The 18,923-nt window shown below is 38.8% G+C and overlaps 1 protein-coding gene across 1 annotated transcript in view; it reads right to left on the minus strand.

Moving 5' to 3' along the window:
- Window positions 1-267: 267 nt before the first annotated feature.
- The window catches only part of LOC139750935 (uncharacterized), a 266,933-nt gene continuing 248,277 nt past the window's right edge, over window positions 268-18,923 (minus strand). The window contains exons 5-6 of the mRNA XM_071665847.1: window positions 15,318-15,461; window positions 268-576 (exon numbers count right to left, since the gene is read on the minus strand). Of these exons, the coding sequence (XP_071521948.1) occupies window positions 404-576; window positions 15,318-15,461 (317 nt within the window). The 3' untranslated portion in view covers window positions 268-403. The remainder of the gene's footprint in view (window positions 577-15,317; window positions 15,462-18,923) is intronic.

The following is an 18,923-nucleotide window of genomic DNA, read 5'->3' on the forward strand; positions in this document are numbered from 1 at the left end:
AAGAAGCTCTTAACAATATTCAAAAGTCTTCTACATATACCATATTAAGTCAAAACTTCCGAGAGATTTTCAATTTACTTTCTCATAATCCTTTTATAAATTCATTTCTCTTCTCTCCATATAAATTACAGAATATAATATTTTGATTTGTCGATGAACTAAACACTTGCTACTAAAAAATGCGAGTGACTAATAAATACAATTCTCAAGCACTGTTTCCTGATTTATCATACCTTACCACAAACTGGGGTAAATAAAGATACCACATGTAGATTAAGTACGTTTATTGCATGGTACAGTATTAGCGTGCCTGAACCATGAAATAACCACAAAAGACAAAAATTATTCATAATTTGTTTTCACAGACTCTAGTACAGAAAAAAGTGACAGCTATAATTATTGGTCAACAAACTGAATGATGATGTTTACACTGACGCTGTTTCTGCTTTTCTTGACGAAGACGTTGAGCTGCTTCCTTCTTACGAGCAATCTCATCTTGGGTGCATCTTAGCTGCTGGAAGTATGATGACTGTGAGCTGGACATCTCAGGATGTGTTTGCTGGCTACCATACTGAGCTGATAAGTTAAAAATAATGCTTGCAGTTAATAATTCTATCTAACAATCACCTGCATGTATTTTCTTTATTTTTATCTATTTATCTATTTATTATACTTAGTCACTGTCTTCCACACTAGCAAGGTAGCACAAGGAAACAGATGAAAGAATGGCCCAACCCACCCACATACACATACACATGCCCACACATGTACATATACATACCTATACATTACAACGTGTACATTTTATTTATTCATTTTCATTTATCATACCTAGTCGCTGTCTCCCACATTAGCAAGGTAGTGCAAGGAAACAGACGAAAGAATTGCCCAACCCACCCACATACAAATATATATGCATAAATGCCCACACACACACATATACGTACCTTTACATTTCAACGTATTCATACATATACAAACACAGACATACACATATATACACATGTACACATCCACACTTGCTGCCTTCATCCATTCAAGTTGCCACCTTGCCACACATGAAATGGCAATCCCCTCCCCCCCCATAAGTGCATGAGGAAGCACTAGGAAAAGACAAAAAAGGCCCCATTCGTTCACACTCAGTCTCTAGCTGTCATGTGTAATGCACTGAAACCACAGCTCCCTTTCCACATCCAGGCCCCACAAAACTTTCCATGGTTTACCCCAGACGCTTCACATGCCCTGGTTCAATCCATTGACAGCACGCCGATGCCAGTATACCACATCGTTCCAATTCAATCTATTCCATGCAAGCCTTTCACCCTCCTGTATGTTCAGGCCCCGAGTGCTCAAAATCTTTTTCACTCCATTCTTCCACCTCCAATTTGGTCTCCCACTTCTTCTTGTTCCCTCCACCTCTGACACATGTGTCATGTGTGGCGGGGTGCCAAGGGAAAATGATGAAGGCAGCAGGTATGAATATGTACATGTGCATATATGTATGTGTATATGTACATACACATTGAAATGTATAGGTATGTATATGTGCGTGTGTGGGCGTTTATGTATATGCATGTGTATATGTTGCGCCATTCTTTCGTCTGTTTCCTTTCGCTACCTTGTTAACATGGGAAACAGCGACTAAGTATAATAAAAGAAAAAAAATATTATAGCTGCGTCTCTTGCTTAGTGAGGTCGTGTAAGGAACAGAACAAAGGCCTCAGTTGTACATGTCCACTCTCTAGCTGTCATGTATAATGTCCTGAAATCAAAGGCTAATGTCAACAGCCAAGCCCCACAGGCCATTCCTTAGTTTAATTGGACTGCTTCATATGTCCTGGTTTTGCCTAACTACAGCACCCTCCCCTTCACCACATTCATCCAATTCATTGTCTATATATATATCTCTCACCATCCTGAATGCTCATACCTATATATCCAAAAGCTTCCTTTACTCCATCCTTCCACCTCTTTCTTCGTCTCCTCCTCTTCTTTCCTCTCTTTACTTCTGCTGGCATCTAGATCCTAATAGTAAGAAAGTGTATGTTCATCCCATTTCAGCATATATTGGTCAGCTCTTTCATCCCGACTGTTTACTACTAACCTTCTCTCTTACTCTGTCATTTCTTACTTGATCAACCCACCTCTCATGACAAGTTGTTTCAGGCATCTAATTTCTAACACATTTACTCTCTTCTGTTCTTCTGCATTTATGACCAAAGACTAAAATCCATACAACATTTTCAAGACATTCATATCTTCAAACATATTCATCTTTGCCTGCCATGCACACATCAATGCATCAAAGACCTTTGTCCCCCTCCCATCATTATGATTCACCTCAGTCCCAATGGTTACATATCCTACCATGTCCACTTCCATGTGCCTAAAGTGCTCCACTTCCTGCTTCATCACCATATCCTCTTTTTAATGTACCATTTGCCAAGACTCTCTCATTTTGCATGACACACTGTCCTAAACATATCTGCCATCCTTTGTCCTAAACATATCTGCCATCCTTTGTCCTAAACAATTCTCCTAACCTACCATCTAAGAATCTTCAAAAAACTCACTCAAGCTCCTGTTCATCTTTTCCTTGCCTGTTACCACTAACCCATTTTGTTCTAACCATTAATCAGGGGCAACTTTCAGGAGTAGAGAGGGGTTAAAACATTTTTATGTAGAATTTGTCACACATATGATTTAACAGATTTTGATGGTGCTGAATCTAAAGCTGCCAGTTTCTACCTCTCAAAAGGGCAAAAAAACAAAATTACCACCATAATAGTTAATTTTTGAAATAACTTTGATTCTTTGATTCCAATTTGTTCTTACCATTAATCAGGGGCAACTTTCAGAAGTAGAGAGGGGTTAAAACATTTTTATATAGAATTTGTCACACATATGATTTAACAGATTTTGATGGTGCTGAATCTAAAGCTGCCAGTTTCTACCTCTCAAAAGGGCAAAAAACAAAATTACCACCATAATAGTTAATTTTTGAAATAACTTTGATTCTATTTGGGAGAGAAAAATAGTTTTGCCAACTTTTCTGTCATTTTCTTTCATACAGAAACTAATAACAGTAATCTCGGGAAAATACAGGTAATCAAATGCAAATTACTCATACTTACTTTTATGACACTCATCTGACTTTCATAAATATATTTCCATGCCATTATTTTATGAACAATAATATACCACATATTTTTTTCAGGCACAATCTGAATTTAGGTAATTTTCATTATCATCATTACAGACCCACATATCTGTAAATTTTGTCTTATCTATACATTTCACTTCTTTCAAAACATAGCTGTGTAAACTAACACACAACAAACAATTATATTGTTCAAAGTGAATGTTACTGAACATGCATTTTGCTTTTCAATGCAGCATCAGAGAATGCATTCGTGATGTTGCTTGTTGCATGATGCAGCGGTAGTCATTATGTAACTGACCCAGAAGTGTTGTTTTATGCAAATGATGTCACCACTTTCAGCATTGAAAAGTAAAAAAGATGGAACTGACTTTGACAAATGCATTTTACATCAATAAATTCATACCAAGAACAGGTAGCTTCAAGAAAGACTGAAGGAAAAAGACATTTCGAACAGGGACTCCACTGACAGGATCTTGTCATGCATACAAATGATATGTCATCACAGTGGTTGCTATTCAACCTGCACCAGCAAAACTCTGATATCCATACTAAGGACAAGTGAAACACAAAAGTTTTAAAGATATACCAGTTAAAACTGTGAGAAGTACAATAAAAATAAACTGGACAGTCTCTTTTTCATGATAAGATAAAGGACAACTAGGGGCACTCAGTAAAGTCCATGAATACAAGTCTGAAAGTTACTGAAGCTGTTTATTACTACCACAAAGTATGAATTGCTCTGGCAGGTGGTAGTGATCTTACGGCATATGAAAGAAAATATCATTCTAAATGTTAAGCTAATTTTCTTACGAAAGATTCAAATAAAGAAACAGCTAAAAAACATAAGTTAGCCACGGGTTTGTTATGTGCTAAAGTGACACAAAGAGTTTCAGAGGGTCATACTTTACAGTTGGAAGACATTTAGAAGTACTACTGCAGCTTGTGTGAAGAAACAAATGTGGAAATTCCTGCCTGATTTGTCAGTATATAGACTTCACTCAAGGATAAGGTAGAAAGCATTATAGACACCATATATGAGTTCCATGTCCTATGGAAACCAAAGGGCCATGAAAAGGGCACTGTATTGGTTCCAAAAGAATGGTTGCCCACTCCTATATTGACCCTAATATCTAGTGAAGACAAGGAATGAAGGATTCCCTTCTCTAAGGTAAGGGGATGATATTTATTTATCTATTTTGCTTTGTCGCTGTCTCCTGCATTAGCGAGGTAGCACAAGGAAACAGACGAAAGAATGGCCCAAACCACCCACATACACACGTATATAAATACACGTCCACACATGCAAATATACATACCTATAAATCTCAATGTACACATATATATACACACACAGACATATACATATATACACATGTACATAATTCATACTGTCTGCCTTTATTTATTCCCATTGCCACCTCGCCACACATGGAATAACAACCCCCTCCCCCCTCATGTGTGCGAGGTAGCGCTAGGAAAAGACAGCAAAGGCCCCATTCGTTCACACTCATTCTCTAGCTGTCATGTAATAATGCACCAAAAGCACAGCTCCCTTTCCACATCTGGGCCCCACAGAACTTTCCATGGTTTACCCCAGATGCTTCACATGCCCTGGTTCAATCCATCGACAGCACATTGACCCCAGTATACCACATCGTTCCAATTCACTCTATTCCTTGCACGCCTTTCACCCTCCTGCATGTTCAGGCCCCGATCACTCAAAATCTTTTTCACTCCATCTTTCCACCTCCAATTTGGTCTCCCACTTCTCCTCATTCCCTCCACCTCTGGCACATATATCCTATTATTGATACATGTTATTTTGAAGTTGAGGTTGGACATACTTTCTCACCCACTGTAAAAAGTGTCATGCACATCCAAACGTCTTTACATATTTTTGAACATAGCTTATGAAGACCAAAGTGATAGTGATGCTATGCAAGAATATCTAGATAATGATGAATGGTAAGGTTCACATGCTGTTTATAACTGCATCTTATCTGTAGCTCAAAATACTGCATTTATTTTTTCATGTCAAAGGCTCCGGTCACAGACAAAAGTCCACAACAAGGCTGGGCCTTAAGTGAATTATAGAGCAAATTATGAAACAGAAAAAGAAAAGTATTTACAAATTTCTAAGAATTTTGAAATGTAACAGGTCATAGATACTGGGAAAGACATGAGAGGGTAGAGAGTTCCAAAACTTTGACGTGTAGGGAAAGAAGCAGGTATCAAAACAGCCCACCCTTGAGTTGCTGATGGCCACATAAAATTCATGTGATGCAGCAGCTTTCAGAGGATTGGACATCAAAACGCACAAGCCCTTGGTAGCACATACCATTAATCTAATAGATCAAAGCAACTAACTGAACTCTTTCACAAAGGAGGATATGCAATCAATAACAAGAATGTGCTTTGAATCAATACAAGTCTTGCATAGTCCACTATACCATCCCTAAATCCACATAACAGAGCATAGGGCTGCTGCAAATGTCTTGAGCAATGCCTTAATGGTAAAGATTGAATTTATGCCTATATATAAAAGATGTTTTGGAAGGAGGTAAATAAAGTGCGTAAGACAAGGGAACAAATGGGAACATCAGTGAAGGGGGTAAATGGGGAGGTGATAACAAGTAGTGATGAAGTGAGGAGATGGAGTGAGTATTTTGAAGGCTTGTTGAATGTGTTTGATGACAGAGTGGCAGATATAGGGTGTTTTGGTCGAGGTGGTGTGTAAAGTGAGAGGGTTAGGGAAAATGATTTGGTAAACAGAGAAGAGGTAGTAAAAGCTTTGCAGAAGATGAAAGCCGGCAAGGCAGCATGTTTGGACGGTATTGCAGTGGAATTTATTAAAAAAGGGGGTGACTGTATTGTTGACTGGTTGGTAAGATTATTTAATGTATGTATGACTCATGGTGAGGCGCCAGAGGATTGGCGGAATGCTTGCATAGTGCCATTGTACACAGGCAAAGGGGATAAAAGTGGGTGCTAAAATTACAGAGGTATAAGTCTGTTGAGTATCCCTGGGAAACCATATGGGAGAGTATTGATTGAGAAGGTGAAGGCATGTACAGAGCATCAGATTGGGGAAGAGCAGTGTGGTTTTAGAGGTGGTAGAGGATGTGTGGATCAGGTGTTTGCTTTGAAGAATGTATGTAAGAAATACTTAGAAAAGCAAATGGATTTGTATGTAGCATTTATGGATCTGGAGAGGGCATATTATAGAGCTGATAGAGATGCTCTGTATTAAGAATATGTGGTGTGGGAGGCAAGTTGTTAGAAGCTGTGAAAAGTCTTTATCGAGGATGTAAGGCATGTGTACGTGTGGGAAGAGAGGAAAGTGATTGGTTCTCAGTGAATGTTGGTTTGTGGCAGGGGTGCGTGATGTCTCCATGGTTGTTTAATCTGTTTATAGATGGGTTGTTACAGATGTGAAAGCAAGAGTTTTGGAAAGAGGGGCAAGTATGCAGTCTGTTGTGGATGAGAGAGCTTGGGAAGTGAGTCAGTTGTTCGCTGATGATACAGCGCTGGTGGCTGATTCGGGTGAGAAACTGCAGAAGCTGGTGACTGAGTTTGGTAAAGTGTGTGAAAGAAGAAAGTTAAGAGTAAATGTGAATAAGAGCAGGGTTATTAGGTACAGTAGGGTTGAGGAAAAAGTCAATTGGGAGGTAAGTTTGAATGGAGAAAAACTGAAGGAAGTGAAGTGTTTTAGATATCTGGGAGTGGATTTGGCAGCTGATGGAACCATGGAAGCAGAAGTGAATCATAGGGTCGGGGAGGAGGCGAAAGTTCTGGGGGCGTTGAAGAATGTGTGGAAGTCGAGAACGTTTTCTTGGAAAGCAAAAGTGGGTATGTTTGAAGGAATAGTGGTTCCAACAATGATATATGGTTGCAAGGAATGGGCTATAGATAGAGTTGTGCGGATGAGGGTGGATGTGCTGGAAATGAGATGTTTGAGGACAATATGTGGTGTGAGGTGGTTTGATTAAATAATGAAAGGGTAAGAGAGATGTGTGGTGGTAAAAAGAGTGTGGTTGAGAGAGCAGAAGAGGGTGTTTTGAAATGGTTTGCTCACATGGAGAGAATGAGTGAGGAAAGATTGTCAAAGAGGATATATGTGTCAGAGGTGGAGAGAACGAGGAGAAGTGTAAGACCAAATTAAAGGTGGAAAGATGGAGTGAAAAAGATTCTGAGTGATTGGGGCCTGAACATGCAGGAGGGTGAAAGGCATGCAAGGAATAGAGTGATCTGAAATGATGTGGTATACCAGGGTCAACGTGCTGTCAATGAATTGAACCAGGGCATGTGAAACGTATGGGGTAAACCATGGAAAGTTGTGTGGGGCCTGGATGTGGAAAAGGAGCTGTGGTTTCGGTGCACTGTACATGGCAACTAAAAACTGAGTGTGAACGAATGTGGCCTTTGTTGTCTTTTCCTAGTGCTACCTCGCACACATGTGGGGGGAGGGGTTGTCATTTTATGTGTGGTGGGGTGGCAATGGGAATGAATAAGGGCAGACAGTTTGAATTATGTACATGTGTATATATGTATATGTCTGTGTGTGTATATATATGTATACGATGAGATGTATAGGTATGTATATGTGCGCGTGTGGACGTGTATGTATATACATGAGTATGTGGGTGGGTTGGGCCATTCTTTCGTCTGTTTCCTTGCGCTACCTCGCTAACGCAGGAGACAGCGACAAAGTATAATAAATCAATAAAATATAACAGCTGCATTAAGAATCATCAGTAATCCCAGCATGATCATCTTTTTTAACAGTAAATGCTATTTGTGGGCCCAAATAATGTACAATTGTTACATCTTAGGTTGTTGTTTGATGAAAATATTATGTCTTTTTTTTTCTTGAGCTTTTATTGTTCACAATAGTATCTAGGGAATACTAGATAATATATCAGTATTGTCTTTGATACCCTTTTTCAAAAATCCAATGATATGTAATTATACTCATAACAGTATAAATTTCATCAATTAATATGAAATGATATATAAATAAGTGCATTTCACTTGCATCTGAGATACTTCTAATCTTAATGTACTTTATCTTTGGCAGCAATAATGTATCCTAAACATAAAATTTCACTGGCTTACACAGATTATTATCTTTCAAATATTTTTCTTCATGCTATAATGCACATGCATTCCTTTTTATGGCAAGGGAAAATGTACTTGATACAAAAATTTGTCCTGGTTTAATGAAATGATTTATTGTGTCGGATAAAGCTCAAAGGAATGTTTTCTAATTAACAATGAAACGTAACAGCTTAGATTAATCTAATTAGAGAACATTTGTAAAACATATGCCCCTGCAATGGGTATTTTCACAATAACATTTAAGTCCAAAGGGCCATTACTCTGTCAAAGACTGAGGAAACCCCATCTAATTCAAAATTTACTTACAACTTTGCATAATAAAGGCAACAACCAATATGCTGAATCAAACCAAAGTCCTGAAAACTGTAGGAATGACAGAACCAACAAACACTAACTACCTCTGCCAGAGTTTGTACAGGGTATAAAAATATCTGTAGTTGTGCTGTTTTGTCACAAGCATTATTTGTATATCATTAGGAGTAATTTCAGTGAATTTGCATAGGTCATAAACAATCTAAAAGTCTTAGAAGTTTCAGCAAAATTTGCAATTTAAGCAGCCATGTTGTTTACCGTCATTTTGAAAGGGAAGTACTACAGATTTGGATTCAGCACACCCAAATTGTGCTAAATCAACTTCAGGACAAATTCTACTCAAAAATGCCTTGTAAACCATTTCACAAGCTCCCATATGGTCTCTTGCAATCCAACTATTTTCTCTTGCACACCTCCTAATTACTCATATTCCATCCTTACAAATAACAACCTTAAACTTTTCTTTTCTCTTTCACTCACAAGCTAACTACCTCAATCCACCATCCACTACCCTTTCACATATGCCTCAGTTTCACATGCCATAAACTTCACCCAACAAATAATAACAATGTGTACAAAATTGTGAATAAAGTATATATCTGAAAGTTCTGTATATATAATGTAAAAAATAAGTTACATATCTGAAAATCATCTAAAGAAAATGTAATACATAAGTAATATATCTGAAAACTATGTAAATAAGTTGTAAAAACCCTATGATGAGTAGCAAAACAGTTTACATAACAATTCTGTATCAGTCACTGTGTATCACTTTACAGTCTCCAAAAGTGTGCATAAGCTCAAGGGTAAAGGGGAAGAGTGGTTCGGGAATGTCTTGGGAGTAAAGTCAGGGGTTAATGAGAGGACAAGAACAAGGGAAGGAGTAGCACTATTCCTGAAACAGGAGTGGTGGGAGTATGTGATAGAGCGCAAGAAAGTAAACTCTAGATTGATATGGGAAAAACTGAAAGTGGATGGAGAGAGATGGGTGATTATTGGTGCATATGCACCTGGGCATGAGAAGAAAGATCATGAGAGGCAAGTGTTTTGGGAGCAGCTGAGTGAGTGCGTTACTAGTTTTGATGCACGAGACTGGGTTGTAGTGATGGGTGATTTGAATGCAAAGGTGAGTAATGTGGCAGTTGAGGGAGTAATTGGTGTACATGGGGTGTTCAGTGTTGTAAATGGAAATGGTGAAGAGCTTATAGATTTATGTGCTGAAAAAGGACTGGTGATTAGGAATACATGGTTTAAAAAAGAGATATACACACGTATACGTATGCAAGCAGGAGAGATGGCCAGACAGCGTTATTGGATTATGTGTTAATTAATAGGCACACAAAAGAGAGACTTTTGGATGTTAATGTGCTGAGAGGTGCAACTGGAGGGATGTCTGATCATTACCTTGTGGAGGCCAAGGTGAAGATTTGTAGAGGTTTTCAGAAAAGAAGAGAGAATGTCGGGGTGAAGAGAGTGGTGAGAGTAAGTGAGCTTGGGAAGGAGACTTGTGTGAGGAAGTACCACGAGAGACTGAGTACAGAATGGAAAAAGGTGAGAACAAAGGATGCAAGGGGAGTGGGGGAGGAATGGGATGCATTTAGGGAAGCAGTGATGGCTTGTGCAAAAGATGCGTGTGGCATGAGAAGCGTGGGAGGTGAGCAGATTAGAAAGGGTAGTGAGTGGTGGGATGAAGAAGTAAGATATTTGTGAAAAAGAAGAGAGGCATTTGGACTATTTTTTCAGGGAAATAATGCAAATGACTGGGAGATGTATAAAAGAAAGAGGCAGGAGGTCAAGAGAAAGGCATAAGAGGCAAAAAAGAGGGCAAATGAGAGTTGGGGTGAGAGTATCATTAAATTTTAGGGAGAATAAAAAGATGTTTTGGAAGGAGGAAAATAAGGTGCGTAAGACAAGGGAACAAATGGGAACTTCAGTGAAGGGGGCTAATGGGGAGGTGATAACAAATGGTGGTGATGTGAGAAGGAGATGGAGTGAGATTTTGAAGGTTTGTTGAATGTGTTTGATGATAGAGTGGCAGATATAGGGTGTTTTGGTCGAGGTAGTGTGCAAAGAGAGAGGGTTAGGGAGAATGATTTGGTAAACTGAGAAGAGGTAGTAAACGCTTTGCGGAAGATGAAAGCTGGCAAGGCAGCAGGTTTGGATGGTACTGCAGTGGAATTTATTAAAAAGAGGGGGTGACTGTATTGTTGACTGGTTGGTAAGGTTATCTAATGTATATATGACTCATGGTGAGGTGCCTGAGGACTGGTGGAATGCTTGCATAGTGCCATTGTACACAGGCAAAGGGGATAAGAGTGAGTGCTCAAATTACAGAGGTATAAGTTTGTTGAGTATTCCTGGTAAATTATATGGGAAGGTATAGATTGAGAGGGTGAAGGCATGTACAGAACATCAGATTGGGGAAGAGCAGTATGGCTTCAGAAGTGGTAGAGGATGTGTGGATCAGGTGTTTGCTTTGAAGAATGTATGTGAGAAATACTTAGAAAAGCAAACGGATCTGTATGTAACATTTATGGATCTGGAGAAGGCGTATGATAGAGTTGATAATATATATATGACTCATGGTGAGGTGCCTGAGGACTGGTGGAATGCTTGCATAGTGCCATTGTACACAGGCATACCTGTGGAAGGTATTCAGAATATATGGTGTGGGAGGCAAGTTGTTAGAAGCAGTGAAAAGTTTTTATCAAGGATGTAAGGCATGTGTACATGTAGGAAGAAAGGAAAGTGATTGACTCTCAGTGAATGTTGGTTTGAGGCAGGGGTGCATGATGTCTCCATGGTTGTTTAATTTGTTTATGGATGGGGTTGTTAGGGAGGTGAATGCAAGACTTTTGGAAAGAGGGGCAAGTATGCAGTCTGTTGTGGATGAGAGAGCATGGGAAGTGAGTCAATTGTTGTTAGCTGATGATACAGCGCTGATGGCTGATTCGGGTGAGAAACTGCAGAAGCTGGTGACTGAGTTTGGTAAAGTGTGTGAAAGAAGAAAGCTGAGAGTTAATGTGAATAAGAGCAAGGTTATGAGGTACAGTAGGGTTGAGGGACAAGTCAATTGGGAGGTAAGTTTGAATGGAGAAAAACTGGAGGAAGTGAAGTGTTTTAGATATCTGAGAGTGGATCTGGCAGCTGATGGAACCATGGAAGCAGAAATGAATCATAGGGTGGGGGAGGGGGCAAAACTTCTAGGAGCATTGAAAAATGTGTGGAAGTCGAGAACATTATCTTGGAGAGCAGAAATGGGTATGTTTGAAGGAGTAGTGGTTCCAACAATGATATATGGTTGTGAGGCATTGGCTATAGATAGAGTTGTGTGGAGGAGGGTGGATGTGCTGGAAATGAGATGTTTGAGGACAATATGTGGTGTGAGGTGGTTTGATCGAGCAAGTAATGAAAGGGTAAGAGAGATGTGTGGTAATAAAAGTGTGGTTGAGAGAGCAGAAGAGGGTGTTTTGAAATGGTTTGGTCACATGGAGAGAATGAGAGTGGAAAGATTGACCAATAGGATAAATGCGTTAGAGGTGGAGGGAACGAGAAGTGGGAGACCAAATTGGAGGTGGAAAGATGGAGTGAAAAAGATTTTGAGTGATCGGAGCCTGAACATGCAGGAAAGTGAAAGGCGTGCAAGGAATAGGGTGAACTGAAACGATGTGGTATACCGGGGTCAATGTGCTGTCAATGGATTGAACCAAGGCATGTGAAGCGTCTGGGGTAAACCATGGAAAGTTCTGTAGGGCCCAGATGTGGAAAGGGAGCTGTGGTATCGGTGCATTATACATGACAGCTAGAGACTGAGTGTGAACGAATGTGGCCTTTGTTGTCTTTTCCTAGCACTACCTTGAGCATATGCAGGGGGAGAGGGTTTTCATTTAATGTGTGGAGGGGTGGCGATGGGAATGAATAAGGGCAGACAGTATGAATTATGTACATGTGTATATATGTATATGACTGTGTGTGTGTGTATATATATGTATACGTTGAGATGTATAGGTATGTATATGTGCGTGTGTGGACGTGTATGTATATAACTGTGGATGTGGGTGGGTTGGGCCATTCTTTCACCTGTTTCCTTGCGCTACCTCACTAATGCGGGAGACAGTGATAAAGTATAATAAAAAAAAAAGTTATATAATGAAGATAAACATATGTGTGAATTATGTTACTAGTTGTTGGGGCACCTGGGGTAATAACAGAATCTGTAAACTCAGCAGTGATAAGCCAGCCAGCACACCATGTGACTGATGGACAATATCTAAATGTCTCCCAATGAAAAGTTTGCTTTTTTCATATTCCCTAATAAGTGATAAGAATAAAAATTTCTTTTCAATTTTCTGATAATTCTCATTTTGGGAACCCCTTAGATTTTTGGCTCTCTCGTTAAAGGGTTAAAAACCCAATTAAATTTTTCCTTTTGAGTTCTGGTATCTTTCCAAGTAATGACCATTAATTAATGAATATCCTTTTTCCCATACATTACAATTAACCTTTAAAAGATCTCATCCATATTTGTATGAGTTTCCCTGGGGGGATCATACCCATAATTAAATGGATTGTCTCTTCCCATCCTTATCTAAACTGAAAGTTCCAATTTATCAGTATGCAGAAGTGCCTTATGTTACAAGCAACCATAATTAGCACCAGAAAATAATCTTAGTTTCGTTTATCCATACAAGACAATAATATGTCTAATCCTGTGGGGACACTATCCATACTTATGTGGGTTGCCTTTTCCTGTAGTCATCTAAATATGGAAGGCATCTTGCCTGTATTGAGATGGTTTACATTGCAAGCAACTAAAATTAAGGCAGGATAGAATCCTAATATTTCACTTACCCATGCAACACAATGAGGAAGCAAACAACTGGCATATGCCCCATATCAATCAGTGGCTAATGAGTGACAGTCTTTTGGGCACTAATCATGGAATGATACTGAATTGTTAACGCTGTGAAAAGTTTTCTACATGCCAGCACTCCACTGAAGGTGGCAAAGAAATGTGCAAGTCAGCAAAAATCAACAAACCAATGATAAGCAGAGATTATACAGTGCTCCTAATTTAAACATCCAGGCAGAAATAGATAAGGTTAATTTAATAATTCTTTTTTCAGATTTTCTTGGTATTTCTTATCAAATAAAGGAACTAAAATATCTTAATTTCATGATAAATCCTAATTCTCGGGACAACCCTAAATTTTAAACAGGGCTTAGTTCTATATTATCAAAGAACTCCCTTCTACATCTTAGGAGCTCCTCCTTTAAACTGGAATCCCTTGACACTTCCATCATACCTTACTTTACAAAAACATATGAATCAAATTCCACTGATGTAGTAAACATTAGTTGATGGTGTGGTACAGCATATACAACCTTCAAACCTGAATGAAAGACTTTCATGTCCGATGTTACAAGTCAAACTCCTGATTATCACTTAAACTTAAAAGTCTCTCCTGAGTATCACTTAAACTTAAAAGTCTCTCCTGAGTATCACTTAAACTTAAAAGTCTCTCTTGAGAATCACTTAAACTTAAAAGTCTCTCCTGAGTATCACTTAAACTTAAGTCATTCTACTTAGAAAATTAAGGAAGCAAATGTACAACAGGAACTGGAATTAAGTCCACACATGAGGGAATGGAGTTCAAGTCCTCCATTGCTGTCACCAACGCAGTTCACTGTACCACTGCCAGGACATACAAACCAAATTAAGTGACACACCCTCTATTCATTTATGGCCTGAATCAACAAAAGCTAGTAGAAGTTGGATGCTGTATTCTTTACCTTCTGAAGTTTGAATACTACTGGATACTATGGTGCAGATTCACAGCCATAGAATTTTATTTACCATATTAATCAAACTCCTCAACTTTGGAATTTTCTTCTGTACACTGGATCATGTTCCCTAAATTCAAATTTCCATAATGCTGAATTTACTCATCCTGGTCTGCAAATTGAGGAACAGGTGTATTTCAAGATCCTAAATTTCTATATTCCTTAATGAAAAAAAAATGTTGCAATTACAGGGCAGGTTTCTCTCCTGTATTCATATTTTGTCATATAAAATACCTGAAATCTCTAATCTTTTCAATCTGACCATATTTCGGTCACTTTTTTCCCTGTATTCATTTTCATTTCTTCTATAGTAAATCATAAAATATGGAAACATGTAGTGTACAACTATTCTATAAAAATGTACTGAAGGGATTAATACAGGTGTCTGTATAAATTTCTTTTGTTTATCCACGTTTGTCTCATCAGCATACTCTTCCATTTCCTTTGTGTACTAAGCTCTGGATTTTCCTAAAATTTACTTTCAATTCTCTTACTAGATCCACTTATAATTCACCTATCATATGACTGATCATCCATAATATTACTAGTTGGTTTGAAATTCTTTCCCCTTTACCTAACTGCCTCTCCAACTTGGGTGAGGTAGTACCTAGGAAATAAGAAACAATGGCCTTATCTACACACATCCACTCTTTAGGTGTCCTGTATAATGTACCATAAGCAAAGTCAGTCAGTATGATAAACATGTAAATGTGGTAAAGAAAAACAGTTCATTCAAATCACCTGCATCTTCATGCATTTTTTAGATTAATGATTTAAGCATAGGCATAGATCTAGAGAATTCTTACAAAAAATCAAGAGAATAATAAAAGTAATTATTAATACAGTATGAAACTACTCACTAAAAACTTATGCAACTCACATTCTACTTCATCTAATAGTGTCAAAACATCATCTTCAAAGAGATCATCATCCAAAATATCATTGGTTTGAAGGTGCCTTGGTGCTGAGCTCCTGACGCAAATAGGTTTATGGTCCTCTAAATCACTTTCTTCTTGCTTCACATCTGCAATAATATATGGTAAGGGTAAACAGCACAAGACAGGATAATTTCAGTCAATGTAGCAAAATTGCATTATTTTTGCAATGAATTTCACCATCTACATTTTTGGGTTAATCATCTAAGTGTAACTCAACAAAACAAAATGTTTTGATAGCATTACCACAATAAGCTCTGGATTAGAAAAGGCAGTGAATGGTGGAATGTAGAGGTAAAGTTGCAAGTGAAAAGAAAAGAGAGGCATTTGGGCAAAGCTTACAAGAATGAGTGCAGATGACTAGGGGAAGTATAAGAGGAATGTGCAGGGGTTGAAAAAGAGGAAATATGAGAGTAGGGGTGAGCAAGTATCAGTAAATTTTAGGGAGGATAAAAGGATGTTTTGGAAGGTGGAAAATAATGTGGAGAAGGCAAGTGAACAAATGGGAACATCGGTGAAGGGGGCAAAGGGGAAAGTGATAACAAGTAGTGATCAAATGAGGAGTTGGAGTGAGTATTTTGAAGGCCTTCTGTATGTATTTCATGACAGAGTAGCAGATGTAGGATGTTAAAGTCAGCGTGGTATGAGAAGTGGGATAGACATGGAGAGAGGTTTGGTGAAGAGAGAATAGGAAGTGAAAGCCTTCTTGTGTAAGATGAAACAGAGTGAAAGAATAGATTCTGTAAAACCATATAGAGTGAAAGAAGAAAGTGTACTAAATTTTGCTGTGATATGGGGGAAAAAGACTGGCAGAAGTGAGGGAATTTAATTATATGTAAGATGAAACAAAGTGAAAGAATAGATTCTGTAAAACCATATAGAGTGAAAGAAGAAAGTGTACTAAATTTTGCTTTGATATGGGGGAAAAAGACTGGCAGAAGTGAGGGAATTTAATTATGTGAGAGCAATACAGGGTAGAATAGTCATTGGGTCTCTTAACAGAATAATGAAGGGTAGAAGCGTAAGTATGGATGTGAAGAGAGGATTAACAGACAGCATAGTCCTCACAACCCTGACCTATGTAGCCGAAACATGAATGTGGAATGAGGCACATAGGCCAAGAATCCAGGCTGTGGAAATGTGCAATTTGAAAAGAGCATATGATGTGACTAGATGGAATGAAGAAAGAAATGAAAGGTGTATGAAAGATGTGGTATGGCAAGGAATGCAAAGGGAATGAATTGTGGACATGGTAGAATGGGTGAAACATAGTACTTTGAGGTGGTTTGGGCATATGGAAAGAATGCAAGACTGAGAGTTTACAAGGAGAGTGTATGATAGTACAATTAAAGGGGTTGGTGTGAGTGGAAGACCACCTGTGACATGGTCAAACAGGGTGGAGGAATGCTGGAGGGAGAGAAACGGGAAGAATGTGTGGAATGGTGTATGTGAGGGAGGCATGTAAGGACACAGATAGATGGAGACTTACCCTTGATGGGAGTTTTTGGAGGGAATGAGCATCAGAGATATATATAGACAAACAGATAAATAGAAACGTGGAAAGGTGACTGGAGTGAATGATATTCCAATCTAATATACTATGAAAAGGGTTGACTATGTTGCTGAATGGTTGGTAAGGATTTTCAGTGTATGTATGGATCATGGTAAGGCACCTGAGGATTGGCAGTAGGCATGTATAGTGCCATTGTATAAAGGTAAGGGGGAAAAAGGTGAGTGTTCAAACTACAAAGGTACAAGCTTGTTGAATATACCTGTTAATTTGTATGGGAGGGTGAAGGCATGTGTTTTCATGGGCAATAAAGGATGTATGGATCAGGTGTCTGCTGTAAAGAATGTGAGAAATACTCAGAAAAAAAAAAGATCGATTTGTATGTGGCAATCATAGATCTGGAGAAAGTATATGATAGGGTTGACACAGATGCTTTGTGGATGGTCTTCAGAATATATAGTGTGAGAGGAAAGCTGCTAGAGGCAGTGAGAAGTTTTTATCAACAGTGTAGGCTACTGTACAAGTAGGAAGAGAGGAGAGTGAATGGTTCCAAATGAAGGTTGGTCAGCAGCATGGGTGTGTAATGTCACCATGTTTGTTCAATTTGGTTATGGATGGGGTGGTGAGGGAGGTAAATATGACAGTACTGGAGAGAGGGGCGAGTATGCAGTCTGTGGGGGATAAGAGGGCCTGGGAAGTGAGGCAGCGGGTGTTTGCTGATGATACAGCAGTGGTGAAATATTCAAGTGAGAAGTTGGTGACTGAGTTTGGAAGCGTGTGAAAGGAGAAAGTTGAGGGTTAGTGTGAATAAACGTAAGGATATTAGGTTTAGCAGGGTTGTGAGACAGGTTAGTAGGGTTCTGAGTTTGAATGGAGAAAATTGGAGGAAGTGAAGTGTTTTCGGTATCTGTGAGTGGACATGACAGCGAATGGAACCATGGAAGCAGAGAGGGTGGTAGTGAAGGTCCTGAAAAATGTGTGGAAAGAGAGAACATTAACTGGGAGGGCAAAAATCTGTATGTTTAAAGGAATAGTCCCAACATTATTATATGGATGTGAGGCATGAACTATAGATAATGCTGTGCAGAAAAGGGCAGATGCATGAAAATTGAAACATTTAAGGAAAATTTGTACTGTGAAGTGGTTTGGTCAAGTAAGTAATGATAGAGTAAGAGATATGTTTGGTAATAAAGAGAGTGTGGGCTGAATGGGTTTGGTCATATGGAGAGAATGAGTGAGTAAAGGTTGACAAAGAGGATAAATGTTTCAGGAGTGGAGGGAACAATGAGAATGTGGAGACCAAATTGGAGACTGCAGGATGGAGTGAAAAAGATTTTGAGTGATCAAGGCCTGAACATGCTGGAGGGTGAAAGGCATGCATGGGATAGAGTGGATTGAATGATGTGGTATAGTGGAGTTGATGTGCTCTCAATAAACTGAACCAGAGCATATGAAGTGCCTAAGGTAAACCATGGAAAATTTTGTGAGGCCTGGTTGCGGATATGGAGCTGTGGTCTTTGTGCATTACACCTGACAGCTAGAAAATGAATGTGAACAGATGTGGCCTCTCTTTGTTCCTGGTGCTACATCACAAACACAGGAAACATCAATCAAATATGAAATAAAAAATTGTATACATACATATATTTTGAGCCATCAGGAACTGAACATGCAGAAGGGTGAAAGTCATGCATAGGATATAGTGAACTGGAACGTGGTATACCAAGGTCAATGTGCTGTCAATAAACTAAACAAGGGCATGTAGTACATCCAAGGTAAACCATGGAAAGGATGTGGGGCCTGGTTGTATATAGGAAGCTATGGCTTCAGAGCATTACACACAACTGCTACAGAATGAACGTAAACAGATGTGGCCTTTCTTCATCTGTTCCTGGTGCTGAATCGCTAATGCAGGAAATGCCCATCACATAGAAAAAAATGTACACACATAATATATATATATATATATGTTCATACTTTTGTTCATACTATTCGCCATTTCCCGCATTAGCGAGGTAGTGTTAAGAACAAAGGACTGGGC

This window comes from Panulirus ornatus, chromosome 10, assembly GCF_036320965.1.
Source record: "Panulirus ornatus isolate Po-2019 chromosome 10, ASM3632096v1, whole genome shotgun sequence".
In the NCBI taxonomy this organism is placed as follows: domain Eukaryota; kingdom Metazoa; phylum Arthropoda; class Malacostraca; order Decapoda; family Palinuridae; genus Panulirus; species Panulirus ornatus.